This window comes from Pristis pectinata, chromosome 2, assembly GCF_009764475.1.
Source record: "Pristis pectinata isolate sPriPec2 chromosome 2, sPriPec2.1.pri, whole genome shotgun sequence".
Lineage (NCBI taxonomy): Eukaryota > Metazoa > Chordata > Chondrichthyes > Rhinopristiformes > Pristidae > Pristis > Pristis pectinata.
Window position 1 is genome coordinate 67,415,338 of NC_067406.1, and position 26,429 is coordinate 67,441,766.

The following is a 26,429-nucleotide window of genomic DNA, read 5'->3' on the forward strand; positions in this document are numbered from 1 at the left end:
TTGATCGCGCCCCCACCCCACCACCAATTGGTTCAGGCCCTGACCGCCAGTCCATGATTGCCACAATTCCTGACTGAGGCTCCAACCGAGGCGCCAGTGACCCGGGTTCAATTCCGGCCACTGTCTGTAAGGAGTTTGTACGTTCTCCCCGCGTTTGCGTAGGTTTCCTCTGGGTGCTCCGGTTTCCTCCCACATTCCAAAAGACGTACGGGTTAGGAAGTTTTGGGCATGCTATGTTGGCGCCGGAAGCATGTCAACACTTGCAGGCTGCCCCCAGAACACTCTACGCAAAAGATGCATTTCACTGTATGTTTCGATGTACATGTGACTAATAGATATCTTATCTTAATTCCTCAACCCTGGCAACCAAATAAAAGACATTGATTTCTGGCAAGCCACACCACCACCAATACCAATGTACATAATACTAAAGCATAGTTGTATTTCAAACCAGGTTCAGATTTCTGCTTTTAAGAGCGTCAATACGTAAAATCTTTAAAATATCCTTACAATAATGTTCCCCATTGTCAAGAAAATAAAGAAGATTCCCATTCTGGAGTGCTCTAATTCACCATTATTTTGGCTCTTCTCTGCAAAACTGAGAAGTACTTTTGAGGATTCAATTGAACTTTGTGACAAATTAGATTAAGTTTGACTTTACGCAAACATATTCCTAAATTCTCTACCTGTTTTGATTAGATATGCTGTTGTTAGAGAGCACTGGCATTTTTCAAAGGGTCACTCAGCTACTAGATCCCATAAATCACTTTTAGACAAAAACAGTTTGGCTGAGAAATTCAGATACATAGAACAGTGTTCTATTCATTGTTATGCATCCAAAAATAGGTCTTTCCTTTCTATTGTGGAAGACAACTCCATCCATCTCCAGGTCAAATCACACCAGTCCAGAAATTAAACTATGCACTTCCAGCCATGAATCTCCCTCCCATATCTGACAAGATTTCTATGTTAGTCAGGCAACTAATGTTGTCATTCCTCATGCAACATTCCTTTTAGAGCAATGCTGTAGAAATTAGTTCACCAAGAAGCCCCAATCACCAAATATTCTGGAACATCCCAATCACCATGTATTCTGGAAGCAGGCACAGTAGTGTAGCAGTTAGCATAACACTAATACAGCGCCAGTGACCCGGGTTCAATTCTGGCCACTGTCTGTAAGGAGTTTGTATGTTATCCCCATGAATGTGTGGGTTTCCTCCGGGTGCTCCGGTTTTCTCCCACATTCCAAAGACATATGGGTTAGGAAGTTGTGGGCATGCTATGTTGGCGCCAGAAGCGTGGCGACATGTGTGGGCTGCCCCCAGAACAGTCTATGCAAAAGATGCATTTCACTGTGTGTTTCGATGTACATGTGACTAATAAAGATCTTATCTTATCTACAACCAAGTTTTAATAACTCTTCTCTGGGCAGTGATAACATTTAGGAAACACAAGAGAATGCAGATTCAGGAATCTGGAGCAACACACAAAAAGCTGGAGGAACTCAGCAGGTCCGGCAGCATCTATAATCAGGATGAAGGGTCTCGACCCAAAATGTCAACTGTTCATTTCCCCCCATAGATGCTGCCTGACCCACTGAGTTCCTCCAGTGTGATATCATTCAGCTGCTTCCCAATGAATGACCACTGATCTCCCACCCCTCCAATTCAGTAGCCCACCTCCATCCCAATCTGTCCAGGCCCTGACCATCAAGTCCACAACTGCCCAACTCCGGAGTGAGGAGTGAATCATCCATCTCTGGCTCCAGTCAAAAGGTGTTGATTTCTGGCAAGCCATCAGCACCACCAATCCCAAAGCTCTGATCAGACCTCTAATATCTGGCCTGTCCTACCAGAAAACTAGAGCCCTTCCAGGACCCTGACCATCATCCCTCTCTCACATAAAATCTTCCTATATGTTCCTATATGTGCTTCATGGTGCCTGGAGGAAAGTGTCCAGTGATGCTGCTGTTGCGCTTGTGGTCTTGACCCTTGTGTGTGTCTAAGATTTCCAGTGGCAGGACCCTAACTAAAATAATCTCGCTTCACTACTTAACGGCCCTATAGCTTGTCTCCAGGGGTCCGTTTCAATTCCTATGCTATTATTGGTCATCTGTTTGCAAAATATTGTTGACACAGAATGGCCAATGAATTTGCCCAAAAAGCAAAATTTGTAGCATTTCAACAGTCTTTGTACATTAAAAAAAGATTTGAGGTATACTGTATGATTCTAGGATGCCCTAATGTGAAACACATTTTAAGCATTGTCAGTGTTGTCAGGAGAAAAATGTGCAGATAATTTGAGCAAAGCTTGGTCCTTCAACTAGCACTGAGTCCTTCCCTAATGGTAAATCAAAAAACTGTAGATGCTGGAAATCTGAAATAAAAGCAGAAAATGCTGAACTCATCAGCAGGTCAGGCATCATCTATGGAAGTGAAACAGACTTATCACTTGAAGGTGCTTCATCAGAAGCCTCCTAAAGGCATTGCTTAAGGGATAAGTGGTGGTCAGGATAAACCATGTCCTTGAGTCTTTTATATCTACTTCAGAGTTCAGAAACCAACTAAGTTTAACATTCAAAAAGATGACATGACTGGAAGTGCAGCACTCTCTCAATATTGCACTGAGATGTGGGGGCCAATATCCTATTCAAGTTCCTGGAGTACAGTGCGAACCTCCTAAATCAAAGACAAGGTTGATAACATTAAATCAATCAGATACGTATTGACACTTATCACTGACATCTAGAGGTGCTTAATGGGAAGTATATTGCTCCAAAATTCAAGTTGTTATGATGGCATAACTAACAGAATTGGCATTAATACACAACACCTTCTGATACCTGCACACACATTGTTTGGTGCAGAAATCAAGAAGTTACTGTCAGATGTACCCTGCTCCTGATTCAGCAGCTTTTGCAGAATCTGTGAATTGATTTAAAGTTCAACTTTATTAGTTATTACAAGATGTTGTTGCTTTTACACACTATTCTCATTAAAAATGTTAAGCTCTGTTGATTAAAATGTAACTCAATATTTAAACATTGTACTAAGTCATAAATCACAGGCGTACAAATCCTGACTCTGCATGGCTATTACAGCGCCAGCGACCCAGGTTCAATTCCGGCCACTGTCTGTAAGGAGTTTGTACGTTCTCCCCATGTCTGTGTGGGTTTCCTCCAGGTGCTCTGGTTTCCTCCCACATTCCAAAGACATACAGGTTAGGAAGTTGTGGGCATGCTATGTTGGTGCCGGAAGCGTGGCGACACTTGTGGGCTGCCCCCAGAACACTCTAGGCAAATGACGAATTTCACTGTGTGTTTCGATGTACATGTGACTAATAAAGATATCTTATCTTAATTTTATATGTTTATATTATATGTTTATAGGTCCCAGTCCTTGAAATTAACATCAGAAAATGTCATAAATATTATTTTAAACTATTTAAAAAGTCATGATAATTCATTTTCTACTTTAATTCAACGTGAATATCCCAATTTTTATTTCACTTCCTACAAGAGTGCAAACAAGTTATTCTAAATCAGTGCTATTTACTTCCTTATTTGATGTTTATGAGAATTCTTCTGTTTGAGTGTTCATCCAGTTTGGTATCATCAGAGGTGATGGATGTCAAAATCCCTTACAGAATGCATTGGACTGAGAGTCGTTTTGACAAGGGGGATATCTATGCCACAGAGGTAGCCAAATATCTGTAGGCAGCTTTCTTCAAGGGCACCAATGAACACTGTGTCATTGCTGCAGACTGAAAAATCCAAGCCACTGTCATTATTCAACTGTTTTCCAGTCTCTGTGCTTTATCTATCCCAATGTACAGAGGTAATTGTGATGTAACTCCCCCAGGATCACATTCTGTGTTTCACTTCAAAATAACTGAGAAAAAATGTCAGATCTGAAACTGTGGCGCAGCGGGCCACAGGAAAACACTTAACTATGATTTCCAGTTTGCTGATCGTCATCAATTAATTTAATTAATTTTTTTTGTGGACTATGTGCTTAAGGTGAGAATTCAGTGTTGAGAATAAATCACCATCATTTTGACACTTAGGGGCTTCATTTCCTCCTGTGCTAATTTCAACACCCTGGCCAGCAATAAACTCTGTTCTGTACTTTCTTTACTGAAGCCATTAGCCTATTTAAAATAATAACCATGTTTAATAGCAGGAGTGGAATTTAGTGTGGACCAGTAACTAGCACACTAAAAACTGTATGAAAAGCAAATTAAACCACTCATTGTCAAGACTGAATCCCGTACTGGCCGAATGCAAAACAACATTCTTTCTGCATTATCCTCAAATGATAGCAACTATAAAAGCATATGGCACATTGTATTAGTTTGGTTTTTCATATACCACGTCCTTAAAGAATAAAGATGTAATTGTAATGCTAAATTATAATAAGGTTTCTCATTACTGACTAAAACCAACCCAAACTAATTTCACTTCCCATGAAAACAAAAAAAAAACCTACAGATGCTGGAAATCTGAAATAAAAACAGAAAATGCCAAATGCCTGACCTGCCAAGTGTTTCCAGCGTTTTCTGTTTTCACTTCTAGGTCATATAACTGTTGGCCATTGACTCTCACCCTTCAACATCAGGGAGGCAGACATCAAAGGCCAAAGGAAACAAAGTTGAAGACAGATAAGCTGGTTTTATTGCTTTCCCAAGGGGAAAGAGCTTTCAAAGACAAACAGGCTGAAAATGCATAAGCAACATGAGAAAGGAGAAATTAGTTAAGATTCAATTAGTATTAGCTGGGGTAGCAAAGTGCCACAGCTAGAGCTGCTGCCCCACAGCGCCAGTGAACTGGGTACAGTCCTGACCTTGGAAGTGGTCTGTGTGGAGTATGGATTGCTCCATGAGCCTTCTATGTCGTAAAGAAAAATGGTAAATTTTAGACATTACCAACAAAAACATGTTTTGTGTTAGTAATACTCAAAACCTCTTCCAGGTTTATTTCATTCTATCAGCCTATTGAAATTGATCCCATCTTCCCTTATAACTACAGAAAAGAATAAACAACATTTTAACATTGAAGAGAGATGATTATTCTGAAATCCTAAAGGATGTGTTCAACACAGTGTCATAAACAAGCATTTGACCTCACATGCCTCTGAGCACTGTGATAATTATTCATATGCAGCTGCCAATAGTGGAAGCTGGAAGCAACAAGACAAAAATGAATCCCTGAGTGATTCTAACCAGCAAGCCTAATACCACAAATGCTGACTATTTGGTCCAGCTTCATTAGGCATGAACTACACTATATAACAAACTTTCTGAGTTAATCATTTTACCATGTGCTAAATCAAAGTGTTGACCACATTTTCCAAAGTATTCCAACTTTAAAAACTTTTATCAGGAACAATCTCTTTTGTTCCTATTAATTAAACTTGTAGACTAAGCCAAACACAATTAGATCCATCACAATTTCCTCTGTTCCTCCACACTCTACAATTAACACGTCTCCCTGATCAGGGAGCTGCCTCTGGGGTCATACCTGGCCCCCTCAGCTGATGAGAGCAGCGGACAAACTGGCCATGATCCAACCACAAAGTCAATAGGTGTGCGTAATGTGTGCAGTGTCAGGATCCTGCTCCTAATTTGGTTGCTATCCAATTTCTAGAGCACATTGCTTAAAAGCAAAGTTAAAATTGGTGTAGAGCAGACAAACAAAAACCTATGATCTTGAAAATTCTATTTGGCCTGATTTCATTGCCTTTTTTGGTAAGAATTCCAGGTTTCCAAAGTGGTTAATTCCACTCCAAAAATGACCGAGCTGTACTTTTATGATCATCTTCCTTTATTCTGCATTTCCCACCATAGGAAGTTGTTTCTTTTGAATTCCCTTTACTACTTTAAACAGCTGACATAGATCATTCCTCTCCTCAAGCTACACTTATGCAAAACACCTTCACATCTTAAGCCATTTGCCCCAGTACAGTTCTGGTAAATCTATGCTGTACCACCTCTAAGGACAATACTTTCCTCAATGTTTGGAAGCTGAAACTAACACAGTACTCCATTTGGGCCCTAGCTAAGGCTCTTCACATGTGAAGCATGCTTACTCACTTTTTAAACACCACTTCTCTCAGCCCTCTTTTGGGAACAACAAACATACTGAGAACATCACCATTATTTTTGAAAAGGCTATTTTAACAATGGCTTCATTACAGTTTATTCTGAAATGTCTTTAATTTCTCTACTTAATTTACTTGGAATACAATTAAAGCCAAGAGTCTGCATTTGCCTTCAATGTGTTCTGAATATGGGCACCATACTGGTCTACCTTCAATGTGCTGATACCTCCCCACTGACTGCCTCACTATGATCTTTGGCTCTTCAAAGTCCTGCATCTCAGCAGCATAGAACATGAGCAGGGCATTAGGCCTCTCGAGCCGGCCATTCCATTAATTCTTGGATGATCTGCATCTCAGTTCTACTCATCGTCCTTTCTCTACATATCACTTGATACTGAATAACCATATCCAAGTAAATGCTTTGAATCAACTGCCTTTTAAGAGAGAAAAAATACCTATTGACATCATATCTTATGAATTCAGCTTTAATTTCAAGATGTGAGGGCGACTACTCGGATATGGAACATTCATTAATCGCATCTTCATCAAATCATTTTTGCATCATTTCACACAGCCAAGAATCGAAGGCAAATCAATGCAGCTATAGCTTGTAATCAGGCCAGTAAGGCACCATTTGAGAATAATGACATAAACAAATAAACTGAACAGCGCCTGGAAACAATTATCATCCACCATTGGCTCCCAAAAGTTATACTTCACATCAAAGAATAATATCCCTTAGTTCTACTAAATCAGTATGCAATATATAATGCACATCACGCAGTCCTATTAATAATGTACATAATCAATTTGTAATTAAATCAATGATAATATAAAGCTGGCAGTGAGCTACAAAGTTGTAATTCATTGAATGACATTGTAAACCATAAAGGCAAAACTCAAGGATATTATAAATTTCTCCATATACATGAGACTGAATCCTAATTACACTCAGCTGTTTATTAGTCTGCATCCTAAATTATTTAGATTTTAACCTTTCTAACAGTAATGCCTTGGGCATGCTGAGTGCAATAACAGACTGGGTTGTGAGGAAGGATGTGCAGTGAAATTGGTGGAGGGTACATATTTGAAAGAAAATTAAGCCAGTTTCCTGTACTAACCCCTTATTGCATTTATGAAAATTTCCCCTTCCTATATCTTCTATCAAAAAGGCTTAAAAATGTTACATTAAAAGCACCCACAAAGATTCCTGATACATTAATTGCTGAAAATATGATGACTGGCAAAATAATTCTCCCAAAAACACATCTCAAAATAGTTAGGATAACAAAAATATTTTTGTTCAGAAGAAAAATAATCAACTTGAGATCCATTTTCTTCTGAACAAAAATATTTTATCTTTAATGATATTAAAAATATAAAAACAAGCTTTAACAGGGTTGAGAAACCTGTGCTTAAGTATTACATTCCAATGGTTTCATGCAGGCGGAGAGATCTTCCAAAAGATTCAGATTCATTTGGTTAAGGTATATCCAGAGTCCCAAGGACTAGAAGAGAACAAGCAATGTTCTGTGTTCAGAAACAGCACCTTATCCACAGGATGCCCACAGTTTTAATCCAATACCAGTTCAACAGAAGATGTTTGCTCTGATGCAACATTCACTTTTCAACCAGGAGCATCCATTGGTCATGTTAAAAGTTCAAATTCATTGTAATTTTTTTACTTGGAAAAATAAATTTGTGCTTCTTAGTTCCTAAGTATAAAAGCAAATTGCATTCCTGAATGACAGAACAGGATACAGTTGACACAGTGATAGTAATGCCATTAAATATCAAGAGTAGGTGGTTAGATTCTCTCTCATTGGTCATGGCCTTTGCCTGGCACTGTCTGGCACGAATGTTACTTGGCACCTGTCAGTCCATGCCTGATCTTGTTATATGCAGGTGTGGAATGCTGCATGGTCTGAGGATTTGTGAATGGAATTGAACATTGTGCAATTGTCAGCCAACATCTCCACTCCTGACCTTTTGATGGAAGGAAGGTTGTTAATTAAGGAGCTGAAGATGCTTGGATCTAGGAACTGCTTTGAGGAACTCCTGCAGTGGTATCCTGGGACTGGGTTGATTGACCTTTGACAACCATATCATCTTCCTTTGTGCAAGGTATAGTTCCAGCCACTGGAATGTTTTCCCCTTGATACCCACTGACATTAGATTTACCAATTGTGTAATTTTATCTCTACTTTAGCCAGGAATGGAAGATTAACTTAATAAGAATCCACAACATTGAAGGAAATACTCATGATGAGGAATTGTTTATTCACCACCATTAATACCTTTGTTGAAATCAAAAAGATAGATTGGTGCATTATTTAAATGGATTAAAGCTAGGAACAGGCGGTACAGAGAGTTCTGCAGATTCATTTATGCAGACCACTAAAATGTAGCAGTCAGGTATTAAAAATAACCAGAGATGCGAGTGGGCTATTAGTCTTTATAAACAGAGGTCTGGAATATAGTGGGAGAGAAATTTAGCTACAGCCATACAAAGGCCTGATCAGGTCATATCTGGAGTAAAGCTGTGACAGCCAAAGCAATTATGTTAATAAACAGAAACACAGGTAATATACAGGCCTAGAGCTTCACCTGAGTCATTTTTTAAGCACTGAATCATCACTGCATGACTTCTTAATACTGTTTTAAAAAAGCTTTTAAAAGATCAAGAAATATGCTAGTACTAATCAAAACACAGATTTTTTCACACCACTTGTTTCAGGAACAGCAGGCATAAGCTGTTGAACTTCTCCCTGCTGCCGACACTCAGACATGCAGCTGAGAGTACAAGCACACAGCACTACCATCGTTCGTTCAGCCATTAGAGAGTGACCCAGTGATTTCCAAGTGATTTAGATTTGGCGACAGGGACATTGAAAGGTAGGTGAATCACATCACCCACAGGAAGGATGTCTTCTGTTCAAGGGGGCCAGGATAGAGGACAGGATAGTAAAGGACAGGATACTTATGTGCCTCAGGGGCACACCATTGAAAAATGGCAGCCCCTTCTAATACAAGATTGTTGCCTACGTCAACAGAAACCCTCCTGCACTATAGCCTAGTGCTCCTGCCAGGAAGTTGCCAAGGAGCTCTCAGTAAGAACATGAGTGCACCTTGAGCAAGCCTGCAATGCGGACAAATGCTCGGGCCTACTCTGTTTGCTCTGATGGGGTGATAGATAAGTAGTTAGGGTTCGGTTTTGTCGAGAGCAGTGATCAGCAAACTGTGAGATTCAGTGTTTTCCAGCAGAGGTGAGCTGAAATGATTGTGAGCTGAAAAAACTTTCAATAAGTTAAAAACAGCACAGGTACATGTCTGATCCTGTACTTGAGGTTTTTTTGAGGTCACATGTGCGACTGAGGACTCTCACGTGGAAGCAGAGCCTATGTTGCCACTGCTCCTCTGAGAAGTGTAGCTAAGAAGATGCCCCCTGTGAAGCATGGATGCATGAGGTGTTGGATGCTGATACCCGGGGTACTTGGGGAGACATCTATTGTAATCCTATGTCATCTGTGAGGAGGAGTGTCAGATTTGGATAACCAGGCATTGGAAGACAATAATGGTTTCTGGAAGGTGCCAGAAAAGGTAAAGTCTTCATTGTGAGCATGGTTCAGAGTAAGCTGCGAGTATGCAGTGGTGAACAGTTGTCTGACTATGAATCCAGGTTTAGACTGTAAATAGCATTCAGTTTAAGCTTTTGGCATTCATTAAAGTTGGTTCTTCTGTGTGTGAACAACGACTATTATATTCAAGTCAATGCAGTCAAAAATCACACTGATGACAAATTTTAAACATTTGCACTACTGTTTGCAAGTTTTCCTCCACCTCCCACCCTAGCTGAGGGAGATAACAGTGGGGAGATTGAGAAATTAGGTCAAAGAAAGAAATACTTTCATACATAATAGAGCCTTCATGTCTTTTTCAGCATGTCACAACACACTTTAAACCAAAAGCACTGTATTTTAAGTGTACTTAGGGCTGTAATCTAAGGAAACAAAGCAGCTAATTTGCAGAAAGCAATCTCACATAAAAAGCTGTGCGATAAAGAGTAGATGGCCTGTTTTAGTAATGTTGAATGCCGGCAAGACACTTGGGATAATTTCTTTGAAATTGTGCTATGTAATATTTGATGGCTACCTGCTTGGAGCCTCGGTTTAACATCTCATCTGAAAAGTAGGAACCTCTGATATTTTAGCACCTTCTCAGCATTGCAATGGAGTGCTAAACTAAATGCTCTCAGGTTTTGAGTGGGAATTGAACCAAAATGCAGTAAGACTGCCAATAGAGCCACAGTTGATACCCAGAGACATCGGCACTCCTGCCCAGACCTTCACGTTCCTTCCTGGCACCCACACTAGAATAGCCAAAAAGCCAAGCAAGTTGCTTCATTTCCCTGTCTTCCAATCTTCCTCTGCTGCAGGAACTCGGGACAGGAGACAATCTTTATTAGTCACAAGTACATTGAAACACACAGTGAAATGCATCTTTTTGCGTAGAGTGTTCTGGGGGCAGCCTGCAAGTGTCGCCACGCTTCCGGCACCAACATAGCGTGCCCACAACTTCCTAACCTGTACATCTTTGGAATGTGGGAGGAAACCGGAGCACCTGGAGGAGACACATGCAGTCATGGGGAGAACGTACAAACTCCTTACAGACAGCGGCTGGAATTGAACCGGGGTCGCTGGCGCTGTAATAGCATTATGCTAACTGCCACCGTGCCTGCCCATAAAAGCAAGTACTTATACTTCTTTCTTTCTGTCTTTGCTGGTTAGGCTGGACCTCACCAAGAACCAGTGGGTGGGGCATATATGGTACATTTCCTGCCTGCTGGTCCATAACGTGGAAATACTTTGGGGAAGTGCACAACGGAAATGTGGAGGTTGTTTAGGGAGTACTTGCATAAGGTTATGGATAGGTTTGTCCCAATGAGGCAGGGTAAGGATGGTAGAATGAAGGAACCATGGTTGACAAGAGCTGTAAAATATTTTGTCAAGAGGAAGAAAGAAGCTTACCTAAGGTTTAGAAAGCATGGATCAGACAGGGCTCTGGAGAGTTACAAGGTAGCCAGGAGGGAGCTCAAGAATGGACTAAGGAGAGTTAAAATGGGGCAAGAGAAGGCCTTGGCAAGTAGGATTAAGGAAAACCCCAAGGCGTTCTACATGTATGTGAAGAATAGGATGATGACTAGAGTGAGGGTAGGACCAATCAGGGATAAAAGAGGAAACATGTGCCTGGAGTCGGAGGAGGTAGGAGAGGTCCTTAATGAATACCTTGCTTCAGTATTCACCAGAGACAGAGACCTTGACGTTTGTGAGGATGGCGTACAACAGGCTGATATGCTAGGGCATGTCGACACAAGGAAAGAGGATGTGCTGGAACCTTTTAAAAACATTAGGATAGATAAGTCACTGGGGCTGGACGGAATATATCCAAGGTTATTACGGGAAGCGAGGGATGAGATTGCTGCGCCTTTGACAATGACCTTTGTGTCCTCATTGGGCACAGCAGTAGTGCCAGATGATTGGAGGGTGGCAAATGTTGTTCCTTTGTTTAAGAAAGGGAGTAGGGATAACCCTTGGAATTGCAGAGCGGTGAGTCTTACTTCAGCAGTGGATAACTTACTGGGGAAGATTCTTAGAGACAGGATTTATTGGGTATTTGGGGAAGCATAGGCTGATTAGAGACAGTCAGCATGGCTTTGTGAGGGGCAGGTTGTGCCTCACGAGCCTGACTGAATTCTTTGAGGATGTGACAAACCACATTGATGAAGGTAGACAGTGAATGTGGTGTACATGGATTTTAGTAAGGCATTTGATAAGGTTCCTCATGGAAGGCTCATTCAGAAAGTAAGGAGGCATGGGATACAGGGAAGCTTGGCTGCATGGATTCAGAATTGGCTCACCCATAGAAGACAGAGGATGGTGGTAGATGGAGTGTATTCTGCCTGGAGGTCAGTGACTTGTGGTGTTCCGCAGGGATCTTTTCTGGGACCCCTGCTGTTTGTGATTTTTATAAATGACTTGGACAAGGATGTGGAAGGGTGGGTTAGTAAGTTTGCTGATGACATGAAGGTTGGTGGCGTTGTGGATAGTGTAGAAGGTTGCTGTAGATTACAACAGGACATTTATAGGATGCAGAGCTGGGCTGAGAAGTGGCAGATGAAGTTCAACCTGGAAAAGTGTAAAGTGATACATATTGGAAGATCGAATTTGAAGGCAGAATACAAGGTTAATGGCAGGGCCCTTAGCAGTGTGGAGGAACAGAGGGATCTTGGGGTCTAAGTCCATAGATCCCTCAAGGTTGCTGCGCAGGTCGATAGGGTTGTTAAGAAGGCGTATGGAGTGTTGGCCTTCATTAGTCAGGGTATTGAGTTCAAAAGCCGCTAGGTAATGTTGCAGGTCTATAGAACTCTGATTAGACCACATGTGGAGTATTGTGTTCAGTTCTGGTTGCCTCATTATAGGAAGGATGTGGAAGCTTTAGAGAGGGTGCAGAGGAGATTTACCAGGATGTTGCCCGGATTGGAGAGCATGTGTTATGAGGATAGGCTGAGCGAGCTAGGGCTTTTCTCTTTGGAGAGAAGGAGGATGAGAGGTGACTTGATGAGGTCTATAAGATGATAAGAGGCATAGATTGAGTGGACAGTCAGAGCCTTTTTCCCAGGATGACAGTGGCTAACATGAGGGGACATAATTTTAAGGTGATTGGAGGAAGGTAGAAAGGGCAAGTCAGGGGTAAATTATTTTTTTTTTTACACACAGAGGGTGGTGGGTCCGTGGAATGCACTGCCAGCAGAGGATGTGGGGGCAGATATATTAGGTATATTTAACAGTGTCACAATGTCGAGCGAAGAGTGAGCTTGCGGAGAACCCAAATGTGGCACACTGGTACAAGACTGGAGTCAGGATGCTTCCTAAGAACCAAACGCAGGCAGCAACCAGAAGGAATCTTGCCTCGGGGCCCTGAGGTGGTGTCCCAACACGAAAACTGGATATCCTAAGAGGAACAGTGAAACCGGGACTGCTCTAGAGTTGTCAACTCTAAGCAGCCAGGAAACAAAGTAAACCCAAAGGTTGACCAATACTCTGGCAACTAGTGCTAATGAAACCAGGGCTCTTGTGCTAGTCTTCTGATGGGGCTCAGGTGTGTGTTGTTATGCGATTAGTAGTGCATGGACTCCATGTGCTGCACAACGAGGCACCATCAATGGAGCCGAATTGAGGGCCAGCACTCGGAACTATGACAAAGAGACTCTTAGATAGCCACATGAATGATAGTGAAATGGGAGGGAAGGGTTAGATAGATATTAGAGTGCATAAGATGTTGGCAGAACATTGTGGGCCAAAGGGCCTGTACTGTGCTGTAGTGTTCTATGTCTTATGTTCTATGTACTGACCTAATACCTCTAGTATTGAAGAAAACAAGGTCTGCAAAGCTACATTGATCTCCAGATGGAAAATCAAGATATGGGAGGATCCTCTGGTGTGCCTATGCCTTGCCATAGCACTTTGACTATTTTCCTTATGGCCAGTGGGAGAAATTCTGTTCTGGCAGGAGACTTCCCTGCACATTTACTGATCTTACACTAAGGAAATCAAGCCAGGGTCATGGCAGGGTCAGGCGGTAGCTAAAATTCCTGCCCTATCCATCCTACAGTGGGAAGAGGAGAAATCAGGCCAATTTCTTTATAGAATAAGCATTGCGTGTTTGCAAACTTACATCAGCACTAGAGGTTTTTCTAGCCTACTGCAGAAATGCAAAGAACAAAGGTTCACAGAAGCCTTACTTTGCACTGATTGGCCCCAAGGCGATAGAGTAATTCATCTGTTACAGATTAGCTTGTTTTCTTCTGTTAACACTAATTCTTTAAACTGCAATCCATTTCATCATTAGAATAACAGAATCTGTTGACAGATTTTGAAAGTATTTTGATGATAAGCTATTGGTTTGGAATCTGTGCTTACAATGTTTAAAAACAAAACAAACAATCCAATTGGTTCATTTGCCAGATTCTGCTTGCGGCTTCACATATCTTCCAGATGTCAGGAAATTGCAGGATTAGTTAATAATCTGAGGTTTCAGAATAATTATTCTTCCTGCCTGTTGACCCAACTCACACATACCTGCATTACTGACCCCATAAATCGGTTCAACCAGCATAATGTTCTGATTAGTGTTCTAGTATCACTGTCTATATTGTTAACATCAATGCAAATATAATTTAAATTCAGGCATAATTGTATGTAACAGCTGGTGACCAGGCACAGAATCATTTCTTCTTCTATTTTGCAGGTACTGGCACCATTAGGAAAGCAGCATTTTGCTACAATAGAATCAGAGGGCAAACTATATGGGCTTTCTCAGTACAAAAATTTTATTTGTTATAGACTGTGAAACACGGTAAACTCAGGCTGTAAATTCCACAGCCAGCAATTAATTTACACAACGTGACTTCTACTGACTTCTACTGGAAAGCACCATCACCACATAGTGTACTAAAGGTCAACTAAGAGCTACCGCATCCCTTGGCTACAACTGAGTTCACCAAGTTTAATTTCTATTTAATTAAAAAAAATGGGTAATAATTTAAGTCACTCCAGGCCATAAAAAAAATTTCTTCCATATTGTGTAAACTTTGGGACCAATATATAAACAAATTTTAGACATTGTGCAAAGCTCCGAATTTTGGGGGAACTCTGACCCTAGTTAAAACAGCGAAGCAACTAAATTAGTCTCGATACCAAATGAGAATAGTTCTTCTCACTTAGTTTATTCGGTTGTTTTTCTTGAATAAATTTCTCAATAAAGAAGAGTTAATTACTTACTCGCAAAGTAAAATTCCATTTTCCAGGCCTGTTCGAAAGTCTTTATCACCAAAACTTCTGCCTGTTACTTGCTGTAGATGAGAAAGAAGAACTATTAGCAGGGATGTGAATAACTAATACAATTTTAGTGATATCAGCAAATTACAATGACATTTAATAAGATGGAATATATTTATGGGGGAAGCATCTGCCCTCAGTCCACTACATGTAAAGCAAATCCAAATGGAGGTCTGATATCAGCTGGAACTCCTTTCCTGTGCAATAGTGCAAAAATAGTGGACATTACTTTTGGGGTCACTTTGGGGATATCATTTTGTTAGGTTTACCTCTTGAATGTTGAGTTTTGTATTGGATACTTCATTACAAGAAACGTGTAAAAGAACTGCAGAATTACTGAATTGTACCAAATGCAGAGCTAACTCTGCCACTGAGTGTACAAACAGCACAAGCTTAAGGACTTATGAAACGTGTTTTTGATTGGAACCTCAGCGATTGTCACAAAACATTTTTAATTTAACTTTTAAATTCCTCTGTTATCATAGTACACAGGCTGACTTTAAATACTTGCACACTATGGTGTCTGATGATAGGAATTAAAATGTCAGTGATCTACCGTCAGCATCAAACATTCTCAGGTTAGGTATTGCACAACTAAATCCAGTGTAAAGCTACCTCTCTTCAGAGATAAACCAAATTAAGAACACCATCTATTGCAGTAGTGCAATAATATTTCCCGCCTCCCCTCCCACTTACTCCCTGCTCCACTTACAACTAACCTTTCACCCTCTGGATTAGAGTTGTCAATTAGAAACTGGGTTGAAACTTCCCAAACAAGCCAAAATACAGAGAAACCTTACCCTGTCAAATAGGGCAGGATTTGAACCCAGACTTCAGCTGACCAGTTCTCCTACAAACCTGACTCCGAGCTGAAGAGACATAGCAAACAGGTTACCAGACATCTTCTGGTGATGAAATATGATTAATCACAAGAGGTTGAATGCATCACACACACTACAGTTCCTCCCAGGACCATGACTCATCTTTACATGGAAAGCCATTTCCAACAGGAGCCCAGCTTGTAAAGGAATTCTGAGACAAATCTGGCATCAAGTCATTTGTACCAGCACACCAGAATAACCAACTTTCAGTGTATTGATGCAACAGAGTAGTTTCAAAAAGAAAAATGTTTCTAAAATGGGTCCCAGTGTCCACGTTGAAAGAAAATTTCCAATGAACCACATGTTGATTCTTTGAAGCAGAATACATGTTAATTATTGTTTTGGATATAGCCATTGCTGGCTTTAGTTCCAGGATTTAAACCCAGTGACGATGAGTGAATGTTGATTGGTTTACAGGTCCTGATGGAATGCACCTTAGGGGGAAACTGCTGATGGCAGTGTTCCCATGTACCTGAAGGCTTGTCTTTCACAGTGGTAGAGGTCGTGGGTTTAGGATGAATGATCTCCAGAAACCACAATTACCCTTCCTTTGTACAAGGTATGACTTCAATGATTGGAATATCTTCCCCTTGCTGCCCACTGCCTTCAGTTTTACCAGGGCTCCTTATTGTCACACAGTCATATTTCAATTTGATGTCAAAGGCCAGCATTTTATTGCCCATCCTAACAACCCATGCAAAGGCAAGTTTAATGAACTGCTGCATCCTGTGAAGTGAAGGTACTCCTGTGCTGCTGCTGGCTGTGGAATCCTAGCCCATAAACTCAGAGGTGAAGAGGGAGGAGCAACATAGCTCCAGGTCAGGAAAGGTTATGACTTTGAAGGAACTTGGCTGTGGTGACATTTCCATGTGCCTGCTGCCCTTGGCCTTTTGGTAAAAGAGGTTATGGGTCTGAAATTGTTTTTTTTTAAAGTAGCAGAGGTGAGTTACAGCAGTGCATCTTGCAAGTGGGACACACAGCAACCACAGAGTGCTGGTAGATCAGGGAGTAAATGTTTAGAGTCCACAACTGGATGCCAGTTAAGCAGATTGTTTAATCCTTGCTGGTGTCAAACTTCTTGACTGTGATTGGCGCAGCACTCATCCAGGGAAGTGGAAAGTATTTCATCCCACTGTAGACTTGGGCAATGTAGATATGGGAAAGGCTTTGGGGAATCAGGAAGTGAGTCACTCGCTGCAAAGTACCCAGCCTCTGAACTGTTCTTCCAGGCATAGTGGTTATGTGACAAGTCCAATTAAGTTTTTCGAAGATGCCAGCATTTCATTGCACAGAAATCTTGCTAAATAATGATGCAGCAGCAGAAGAAAATGTATTAAGATTATTATCTGTCCAAAAAAAATCTGGGCCAGTGTGAAAGATTAGACTCCAGTGTATTTAGAGGAGCCTGAGCCATGGTTTGGAAAAAAACTAGGTCATCATCCTTTCAACAGGTAGCAGGTTCTTTTTCCTTTTATCTGATTTCAAATAACTAGAGGTAGTATTCTGAATTTGCATTTGAATCAATGTTACAAAAGGAAACCCATCAAACAAATATTCTTTAAACATATAAGAATATCAAAGATGCTCACCTCAGAAGCATTTTACATATTTTCTTTCAATTAATTTTAAGTTAAAATTACTACTTTTTGTTACCTAGCCTACTAAGAAATGCATTTATTGATAATATTTTTGCTTGTAATTTTAATGTTTCATTTACAGAGCAGTTTAATGTAAAAGTGCAGGGTTTGATTTGGGAACCCCTATAGAAAGAAAGAATTAATTTTAAGAATCAAGATTGAACTTTAGGGGACAGAATACAATACTAAGCATCAACCATGCATTGCAAATAACTTGGAAGTGGGTCAGAAACCATCTGTGCAGCACAACTGCAGAGCTACAATTCCCACAGCTGGAGCTCATATAAAAATACTCCTCCAATTAACAGTGCATTTTAATTTTAAAAGTATTTAAAATCTGGAAAAGTTATGGAAGATGTGAATTAATTCCCTGATGGTACAACTAGCATTCAGAAGCAACTCACTAATTGTAAGGTGTTTTAGGAATACCTGGAGTCAGGAATGGAATTTTTATTTTAATAGCTTCAAGCCTCTCATACCCTTTGTTTTTTTTTAAATGTATTATTGTTCACATCTTCTTACAATACGGAAGAAGGCCATTTGGTCCATCAAGTCCATTGAGGCGCTCAGAACATTTTCATCAGTCTTATTCCCCACCCCCCACATACATTATTTCCCTGTAACATTCTCTCCCCCCAGTTCTCCTGCCAATCACCTACACTAGGGACAATTGTACAGTAGCCATTTAACCTACCAGCATGACCCTGGACAAACCCATGCAGTCACAGGGCGAATGAGTAACTCCACACAGACAGTACTTGGAGTCAGGGTCATACACGTTACTGGAGCAACGTAGCAGCAATGGTAATTGCTGCACCACTGTGCTGTTCCTTTAAATTCGTTTTCTTTGGTCTTTGAATACATAAAGTCAGATTGTTCCAAATCCTAATGAGCATATTCCATTAGCAATATAATGAGAAAGATAAGCAGAAATGAAAAAGATGAATTCACCAGACCCTTCATCAATCCTAGTGGTCTCCATATCACAGCATTCTTCAGCCAGAGTCTTCTGGTTAATTTTTGGTTCTGATATAAACTTGGTAAGCTAGTTAGAGACAGCAATATTGCTTCCAGGCTACAGATGGGTAGGACTTGACAAGGATGTGTTGAGGCCCTGCAACATTGAATTGTAACACCCAGGTAGGCTATGCCACCATCTGCACTTTGGAGATACTGAAGTCATGATAGATATGGGCTTCGGCAATGCTGCAGATGTCCTGCCATCTGCTCAGTGATAGAGTGGAAGCCACCGTGATTCACAAAAGCAAGAACACATCTGAAGAATCTATGCTACAATGACACTCTAAGCATGAGGATGATATGTTGATAAACATGAAAAGTTTTAACTTCTGCAAATATAGCTAAAGCCATACAATCAGAGACTAGGTAGACTGGGTCTGTTTTCCTTGGAGTGCAGGAGGCTGAGGCAGGAACCTGATATGAGGGGTATACATAGGGTACATGGTAGGAAACTCTTCCCCATAGCAGAGATGTCCAAAATCAGAGGGCATGAGCTTAATGTAAAGGGTAAGTGATTTAGAGAGGATCTGAGGAAAAAAATATTCACCCAGAGCATGGTTGGAGACACAAGAGACCACAGATGCTGGAATCTGGAGTGCTTGGATCTGGAACGCACTGCCTGCATGGGTGGTGGAGGCAGGTGCTCTCACAACATTTAAGAAGTATCCAGATGAGCACTTGAGTTACCAAGACAGAGAAGCCTGAGACCAAGTGCTGGTAAATGGGATTAGTATAGATGGGTAATTGATGGTCAGCAGAGACTGGGCGGGTTGACGGGCCTGGTTACGTATTTTATGACTCCATTACTTTATGATTAATGCAAAAATGGACAGGAAATGCAGTGTCATCTGTGACAGGGGGTTGTAGATCTTGGTGCAGAAGCCTCCCAACAGAATTACCCTTTCCAACACACTACTTCTTAGAGAAGAGCCAGTGATGCTATCATGCGCCAAGAGTCTTCTGTGCAAGGTCGATTCCTCTAAGTCCACTTCCTTCACGCTCAGCTCCCCGTGCTCCTTCCAGCCCTTCCTGCCATTTCTCATACTCTGCTTTCTCTAGCAGCAAACCCATTTCCCAGTGCCACTTTGAGATTGCTGAAGATTGGACAGCCTCATCACTCATTTTAAAACTAAGTAACATGCCAACAAATTCTCACAGAGAAAACAAATGACGCTTCTGTGTGTATATCATAGTTTGCTAGGAAATTCAGTGGATAATTTCCCACAGTCTATGGCCTTCTATGAATTAGTGCAGCACTTTAAATTTTCTCAACTTGTTTTTGTTTCCACAAGCCATCTCTTCCAACTGTTGCCTCTTTAGGCATCATTTTCTGTTTCTTTGCTGCCACCATTCCTGAAGCAAGAAAAACATTGTTTCCTTTATTTTCAGGCATTTTTCACATCTTGCGAAAGTTCTCATTACTTCACAAAGCTCAACTTTTAGATTAAACTGCTTCAGAAATTAATCATTAAAATAACAAATAAAAATCTTAGACAATGGCAAATCATCTCTAAAGCTGCATGGAAAATTATGCAATGTACATAGGAACATTTTTGTTCTCTGAAAATTAAAATTCCTGGAAGTTGGTTTACATCTCTGTGTAAATTGACTTGAATATCCAGAAAATCCTGAATCACTGCAAACATGAGACTTAGTAATACTGACAGTAAACACAATATAAATGTCATCACTCAAGTTCATGTAACCTTATCTACAATGAAATCTTTCACTGACAAAAAAATTATTTTTATCATTATGTTCACTGTTGACTAATTAGATTTTAAGATTTAGTCTGAGAAATAACAGTAGAAAAAATAGGAAAAGCATTCTCTTCTCAGCAGCTAAACCTATATTTTCTAAAGAGATCATATTGCAGGTCTACTTATCAATTTAGTAATTATGCACTCTCTGTGTAATCTCCCTGAGCAAATAATGAAAGAGTAGAATACTTAACTTTTAAAGAAAAGTTGCTCATCTTAAGAAAGTGACATACCAAAGAGCTTCAGATCAGAAATTCACCTGTTTGGCAGAAGACCTAGCTGGCACTGTCACCCTGTTGCTGTGCTGACTGTTTGCAGCAGAGGGCAGACTATGATTAATCAGAGCTTTACATTACACATAATATTTTATGACCAGAAGAATGTTGGTAAAATAAGGGATATTTGTGGCAAATTCTATTTTAATGCCATTTGCCATTAGGATTTAAACCATAAATTCACACAATTAAATAGATGTTCATTCTTCCTCCCTATTTTGTTACCTTTGGTCTTGGCTGATCTGAGGATCTCCTGGTTGGCCTCCCTCAGTACTTCCCCTTAAATTTAAGGTAAACAAAATTCTGCCAGTGATCCTGATTTAACACCTGGATTAAAAAGTAATTTCCTTTTTCTTGAACCCTTCTTGGCCTCGCGTATCTCCTTGAAACGTGTATCCTCCACTTCTAGTCTCTGGCCAAATTTAATCATGCCATTTTTGACCACTGTGTCCTCAGCAGACAAGGCCCTCAATTGTAGAATTCCCTTCCTAATCCTCTCCACTTCGAGTCATAAATTAATAGAGCTGTACAGCACAGAAATGTGCCCTACAGCCCCCTACATCCATGCTGACCTTTTTACCCATCTACACTAGTCCAATTTGCCTGCATTAGGACTGTATCTATAGCTTGCCTATTTAAGCATCTGTCTAAATGCCTATTAAACATTTATTAATCTGATTCCACCAACTCCTCTGACAGCATGTTCCAGCTATCAACCACTCTCTGTGTAAAATAACTTACCCCTCAGATCCCCTTTAAAACTCCTACATCTCACCTTAAACTTATGCCCTCTTGTTTTTGATGCTCATACAGGGGGAAAAAGATTTTAACTATCTACCCTCGTAATGCCTCACATCATCTTAGATACTTCTTTCAGGTCATCCCTCAGCCTCCTTCACTCCGGGAAAACAAGCCCAGCCCATCCAATCTCTCCCCATAACTAACATCCCTCCAATCCAGGTAACATCCTGGTGAATCTCCTCTGCACTCCCTCCAGTGCAACCACATCCTTCCTACAGAACTGCACACAATATCCAAGAGCAACCTAAAGAGAATTTTGTGAAGTTGCAACATAATGTCCCAACTTTTATATTCTATGCCCCAATCTGTGAAGGCAAGCACACCATATGCCTTATTCACCAGCCAATGAACTCATATTACCACTTTCAGGGAACTATGGACTTGGACCCCTAGGTCTTTTACTACTTTTCTCTGAGTCTTCAAAAAACCTTTCTTTTTTATCATCCTTTTGGTGATCTGCCCTGACATCTCAATCATAAATATAAACTACTACAGATGCTGGAAGTCCAAAGTTAAAACAGAAAACACTGGTGATACTCAACAAGTCAGGCAGCATCATTGGAGTGAGAGACAGAGCTACCCTTTCAGGTCAATGGTTATTCATCAGAAAAACACTAACGTAACCAATGATAAAAAGTAATTGACCTGAAATGCTAATTGGATTTTTCTCGCTCCACAAAAGCTATCTGACCTGCAGAATATTTCCAGTATTATCTGGGATTTTTTCCACGTGCACCTATAACTGCTCATGTGAATCGATGTCAAATTTTGTTTAATAACCACTCAGTGAAATACCTTGGGACTTCTTCCTATCTTAAAAGATACAACCTAAAAATATGCTCTTATGAACATAAAACACAAGGATTTTTTTGCCCATTGCAGTAGGACCTTTCTCAAAATTACTATTTCCCTTTAAAAGTCAATTTTGATTTCCACAATTGCTTTCAATTTAAACTTCTCTAGCAATCTAACACGTTTCTACATCAGTTGATATGTCTACCATCTGTTACATTAACAATACGCCAACATCCATTTCCCCAACAGATTAATCTTCAGCTAAAACCGGATCATGTCCTCCACCTCTTCAAGATAAATGTGGACAACAAAATCTGACAACAATTAACCATGTGATTATGGCTTGCAGCAGCACTGTACTATTTCATTGGCCAACCCAACATTATTATGCATGACTGCTAAAAAAGTTGAGTATTCAAACATATTTCCAAGATTGTGTATCCTCAAGCTGACTTCAGAAGGCGATGAGTACTTATATTATTGTTTATGACAGAAGTGCTTGTGTTGGAAATGATTTGGAATATCAAGCTATGAAACAGTAGCGTGAGCCAGTTTCCTCTTTATCACAAAACCTTCCACCTCCATCAATTCAACCCCCTACCCAATAAGCAACAACAACACGACACACGGATTCCAGGTTACTCTTATTTATTATCTGAATGCACACTCAGTAAGGCCCTTAAAAACTGAGAATTCCTTAATGCCATCTGATTTGTATCTATGGGCTGAAATACTGTATTCTAACCTTTTTCCTTTGGTTCGGAAGAGGAAGAGAATTGCTGGCTATAGGTGCAGCACAGAAGTCAGGAAGGTGCTGGGATCAAATGTTGATACCCCTCACCTCCAGTTCTGTTGCTGGACTCAGCAGTGAGCTGGGGCAGGCCTTGGTCAGACTGAACTAAATGACTTGATATACTTAGTATGAGGCCCCTCAGTTTTATGTCAGCCTTTAGAAAGGGATCGCTGACTTGGGTGAAAACAGAAAGGTGGGGTAAAATAAAAAAATACTGCAGATGTTAGAAATCTTAAAAAAAAGCAGAAAATGCTGGAAATGCTCAGCAGGTCAGGCCCCATCCGTGAGAAGATAAAATGAGTCAACATTTCAGGTCCGAGACTCTTCGCCAGAACTGAAAAGGAAACAACTTGGGCTTGTAGGGGTAAGGGATGTCTTTGATACATTCCCAGGATCCTCCATGCCTTGCTTTAGAACATTGATCTCAATGTTATGCAGCAAGGAAACTACACACCCTGTGAAGCAAATCTCTAAAAAATTAAGCTATTCCCAGAACACTGCTGTCCATATCCTACCTTGTACCAAGTCCTGCTCACCCATTACCTTGTGCTCCAAGACCTATGTTGCTCTTTGCCTATCAAATTTTCATCCCCGTTTTCAAATCCTTATCTCTACTACTCTTTTGCAGCTTTACAACCTTCTGAAATCTCTGAAACTTCATGCCTTCTGCTGTCTAGGACCTTCCCAAATATCCCTAACTCATTGCATCTCTCCCCCTTTTAAGTCATTCATAAATCCTACCTTTCTTCAAACTTTCCAAATTGTCCTTAAGTGACATTTATATCATTACATTCCTATGGAGCATTAAATCATGTTAAAGGCACTGTACAAATGTAGATTGGTGGTGAAGTGCACTCTATTTGTCCTAACCGGACATTGTATTTGGTGGATTTGATGGTCTGAGTAGGTTGGTCCCTCTTCCTACTGGCAGAAGAGGGGCAGAGGACTTGTGCTTATAAGTAGGGATTTAACTAGGGTTGGGAATATAGCTAGTCTGAGAAAACTGTCCATATCAACCTTATCCCCTTCTGGCTGTCATTGAAAATCAAAAGCTTCAAGGCCCAAAGATCTGTCTATTGTAGGCTGAAGAGAAAGATCTTATTCATATTTTCAAAATGAAGTGGAAAGAAAGCAGAGACCCAACATCGAAAGTTTATGCCACTATTTCATGTACAATGCACATAAGTAAATAGACCCCAATATCACTTACTCAAGTTGGCAGCATGATTTTTCTACACATTACTTGAATATATCAGTTATGTACTGCTTAGTGACCAAATGCAGAAAAAAAATTGAATCTCAGTTGGTAACTTGAGGCAGTTTTTGAACTCCTCTCCCAAATTCCACGGCCCCTGGACTCTGGTTTCGACACCTCAAAATTGTTTGCATATGACTAAAGTAAATAACAAATAATGGACAAGTCCTGGGAGAGGAAATTCCATCAATAAAAAGATTGACAAGTGCTTGCAGCACAAGGGAAGCCATCAGTGGGATGGAACTGTCCTCTGGTTGCCCTTGCCTTACTAGCTCAGGGACTTCCACGGCACAACACATATCAGATATTCAGTTTCCCCAGAGGGCCTGCTACAAGAAACAGTATGAAGATAAAATTAAATACCCACAGCATCATGAAGGATGCAATTATGTCACTCCATGTCGACAATGACTTAAAAAGAAATCAGGCACAGGGTGTAAACTGGTGCATTATTAATACTTAATAAGGCAGCATTAAAAATAAACTGCAAATGGAACAAATGGGTGAGGAGAACAAGGAACATCAGGCAGTGATGTAGCGGTGCTGAAGGATTGATATGTCTGAAGGTGCACCATGCTGTCAATTGTGAAGATCAGTTATCCCTTGTACAAAAGGCTATGAAATCTCTCTCCTCTGTCTGCAATATATCTTCCTCCTGCCAACCTCAGAAGCCAGTACCTGGAATCATCTTCATGAAATGTTAAATATTGCCTTGGTAAGATGCTACAGGTATGTTTCTTCTGCTCTCTAGATTTACATGAAAGGGCTTATTTTGTTCATTTGCAGAATGCTAGCAAGTATAGCATCTTTTACCTATTGCAACTTGCTAAATTGCTGGGGAGACAACCCCTTAAATTTTTGCAGTTGTTATGATGAAGGTACTTCCAAAGTGGGAAGGATGACCCAGGACATAGACCCAGTGAAGGAAGATAACATATTTCCAAGTTGCTTGGTGTGTCACTTGGAGAGGAGTTAAAGGTGGTGGAATTCCAAAGCAACATTTTTTTTAGGGGGCACTGTCAAACAATCCTAAGGATTTTCAGCAGTGTCTTACATAGATTGTACCATCAGGATGTGCCAGCAATGAAAGAAGTGAATGTGTGAGATTGTGGACTGAGTGCCAATGTGTCAAGTGCCTCATTCACTCCTCATGCTCCTGACAAATCCCCCCCCCCCCCCGCCGCCCACCAGCATTTTTCCCCTTACTCTTCCAGACTCTCCCCTGAATGGTATCCAGCAACCCCAACCCATGAACAGATTTGCCCCGAAGACCCACAATTCCCATACCAGAAGTAGCTGGTGTCCGCCTGGTTGGATGCAGGCTTGTACAGCATATTTCTGGGCTCACCAGGCATCCATTCAATCAGCATGACAATCAAGACTCTGAAAAATATTTGAAGTTCTTTCATTACCAAGACTGCATCTTATCGAGACCAAGTAACTTTTCTATTTTGAGAACCACCACCCTTTCAAGATCATCTTCTTAATTTTTATCCTTTCTAATATTACTACTCCTTTCTCCCTACTGCTGCATTTGCAGAATGCTCCACTCCAGTGAACTCAGATCCAGGTTACTCACCTGGTACCCCAACCATATTATTTGCCTGCAATTCAATCCTTAATTGGCACAACCATTCCTTTGATTGTTTTTTTTTTACCATTTATGCTTCAGTTTATTCTAGCCCTAAAATGTTTCATGCCACTTTCTATTACGAATATAATCTGATCTTCTGTCCAGCCTATATAAAAATACTACTGTAAATGTATCAACTTTTTTTGTAAAGCAACACATGATGAAGAAATTCTTACGAACCAATGCATTCCTCAGGATTCAAAATAATTATCTGTGAGAAAATATATGATATAGAAACAGAATCGTCCCTGGAAATGAAATCCCTCTCTAATGATATTTTTTTAATAATGACTACACTTTTGAGCACGTCTGAAGCTGGCATTTATACTTCCAGTTATTCTAAAGAATCTATTGAATACTGTGGGACTATTAAACACATCCGATATAAAACTAAGTTTGATGCTGAGTCAAATCACATTTGATACGAATCTTGACGGCAATTATTGCTTTCCTGAAACGTGTTTACAATAAAGTATTGACTACTGATGTGCAATGTAATGCATTCTGTTGCATGTTGGGACACTTTCACGTCAGCCATCCAGCAACAGGCATTAGAACTAATGTATTTAAATCAGACTTCAAGA

The 26,429-nt window shown here is 40.5% G+C and overlaps 1 protein-coding gene across 5 annotated transcripts in view; it reads right to left on the reverse strand.

Moving 5' to 3' along the window:
* Positions 1–26,429, reverse strand: part of LOC127566568 (LIM and calponin homology domains-containing protein 1-like) — a 277,152-nt gene that overhangs the window by 130,392 nt on the left and 120,331 nt on the right. For all 5 annotated transcript variants that reach the window (XM_052008998.1, XM_052009028.1, XM_052009008.1 and 2 more), the window contains exon 2: positions 14,939–15,009. In XM_052008998.1, coding sequence (XP_051864958.1) covers positions 14,939–15,009 — 71 coding nt within the window. The remainder of the gene's footprint in view (positions 1–14,938; positions 15,010–26,429) is intronic.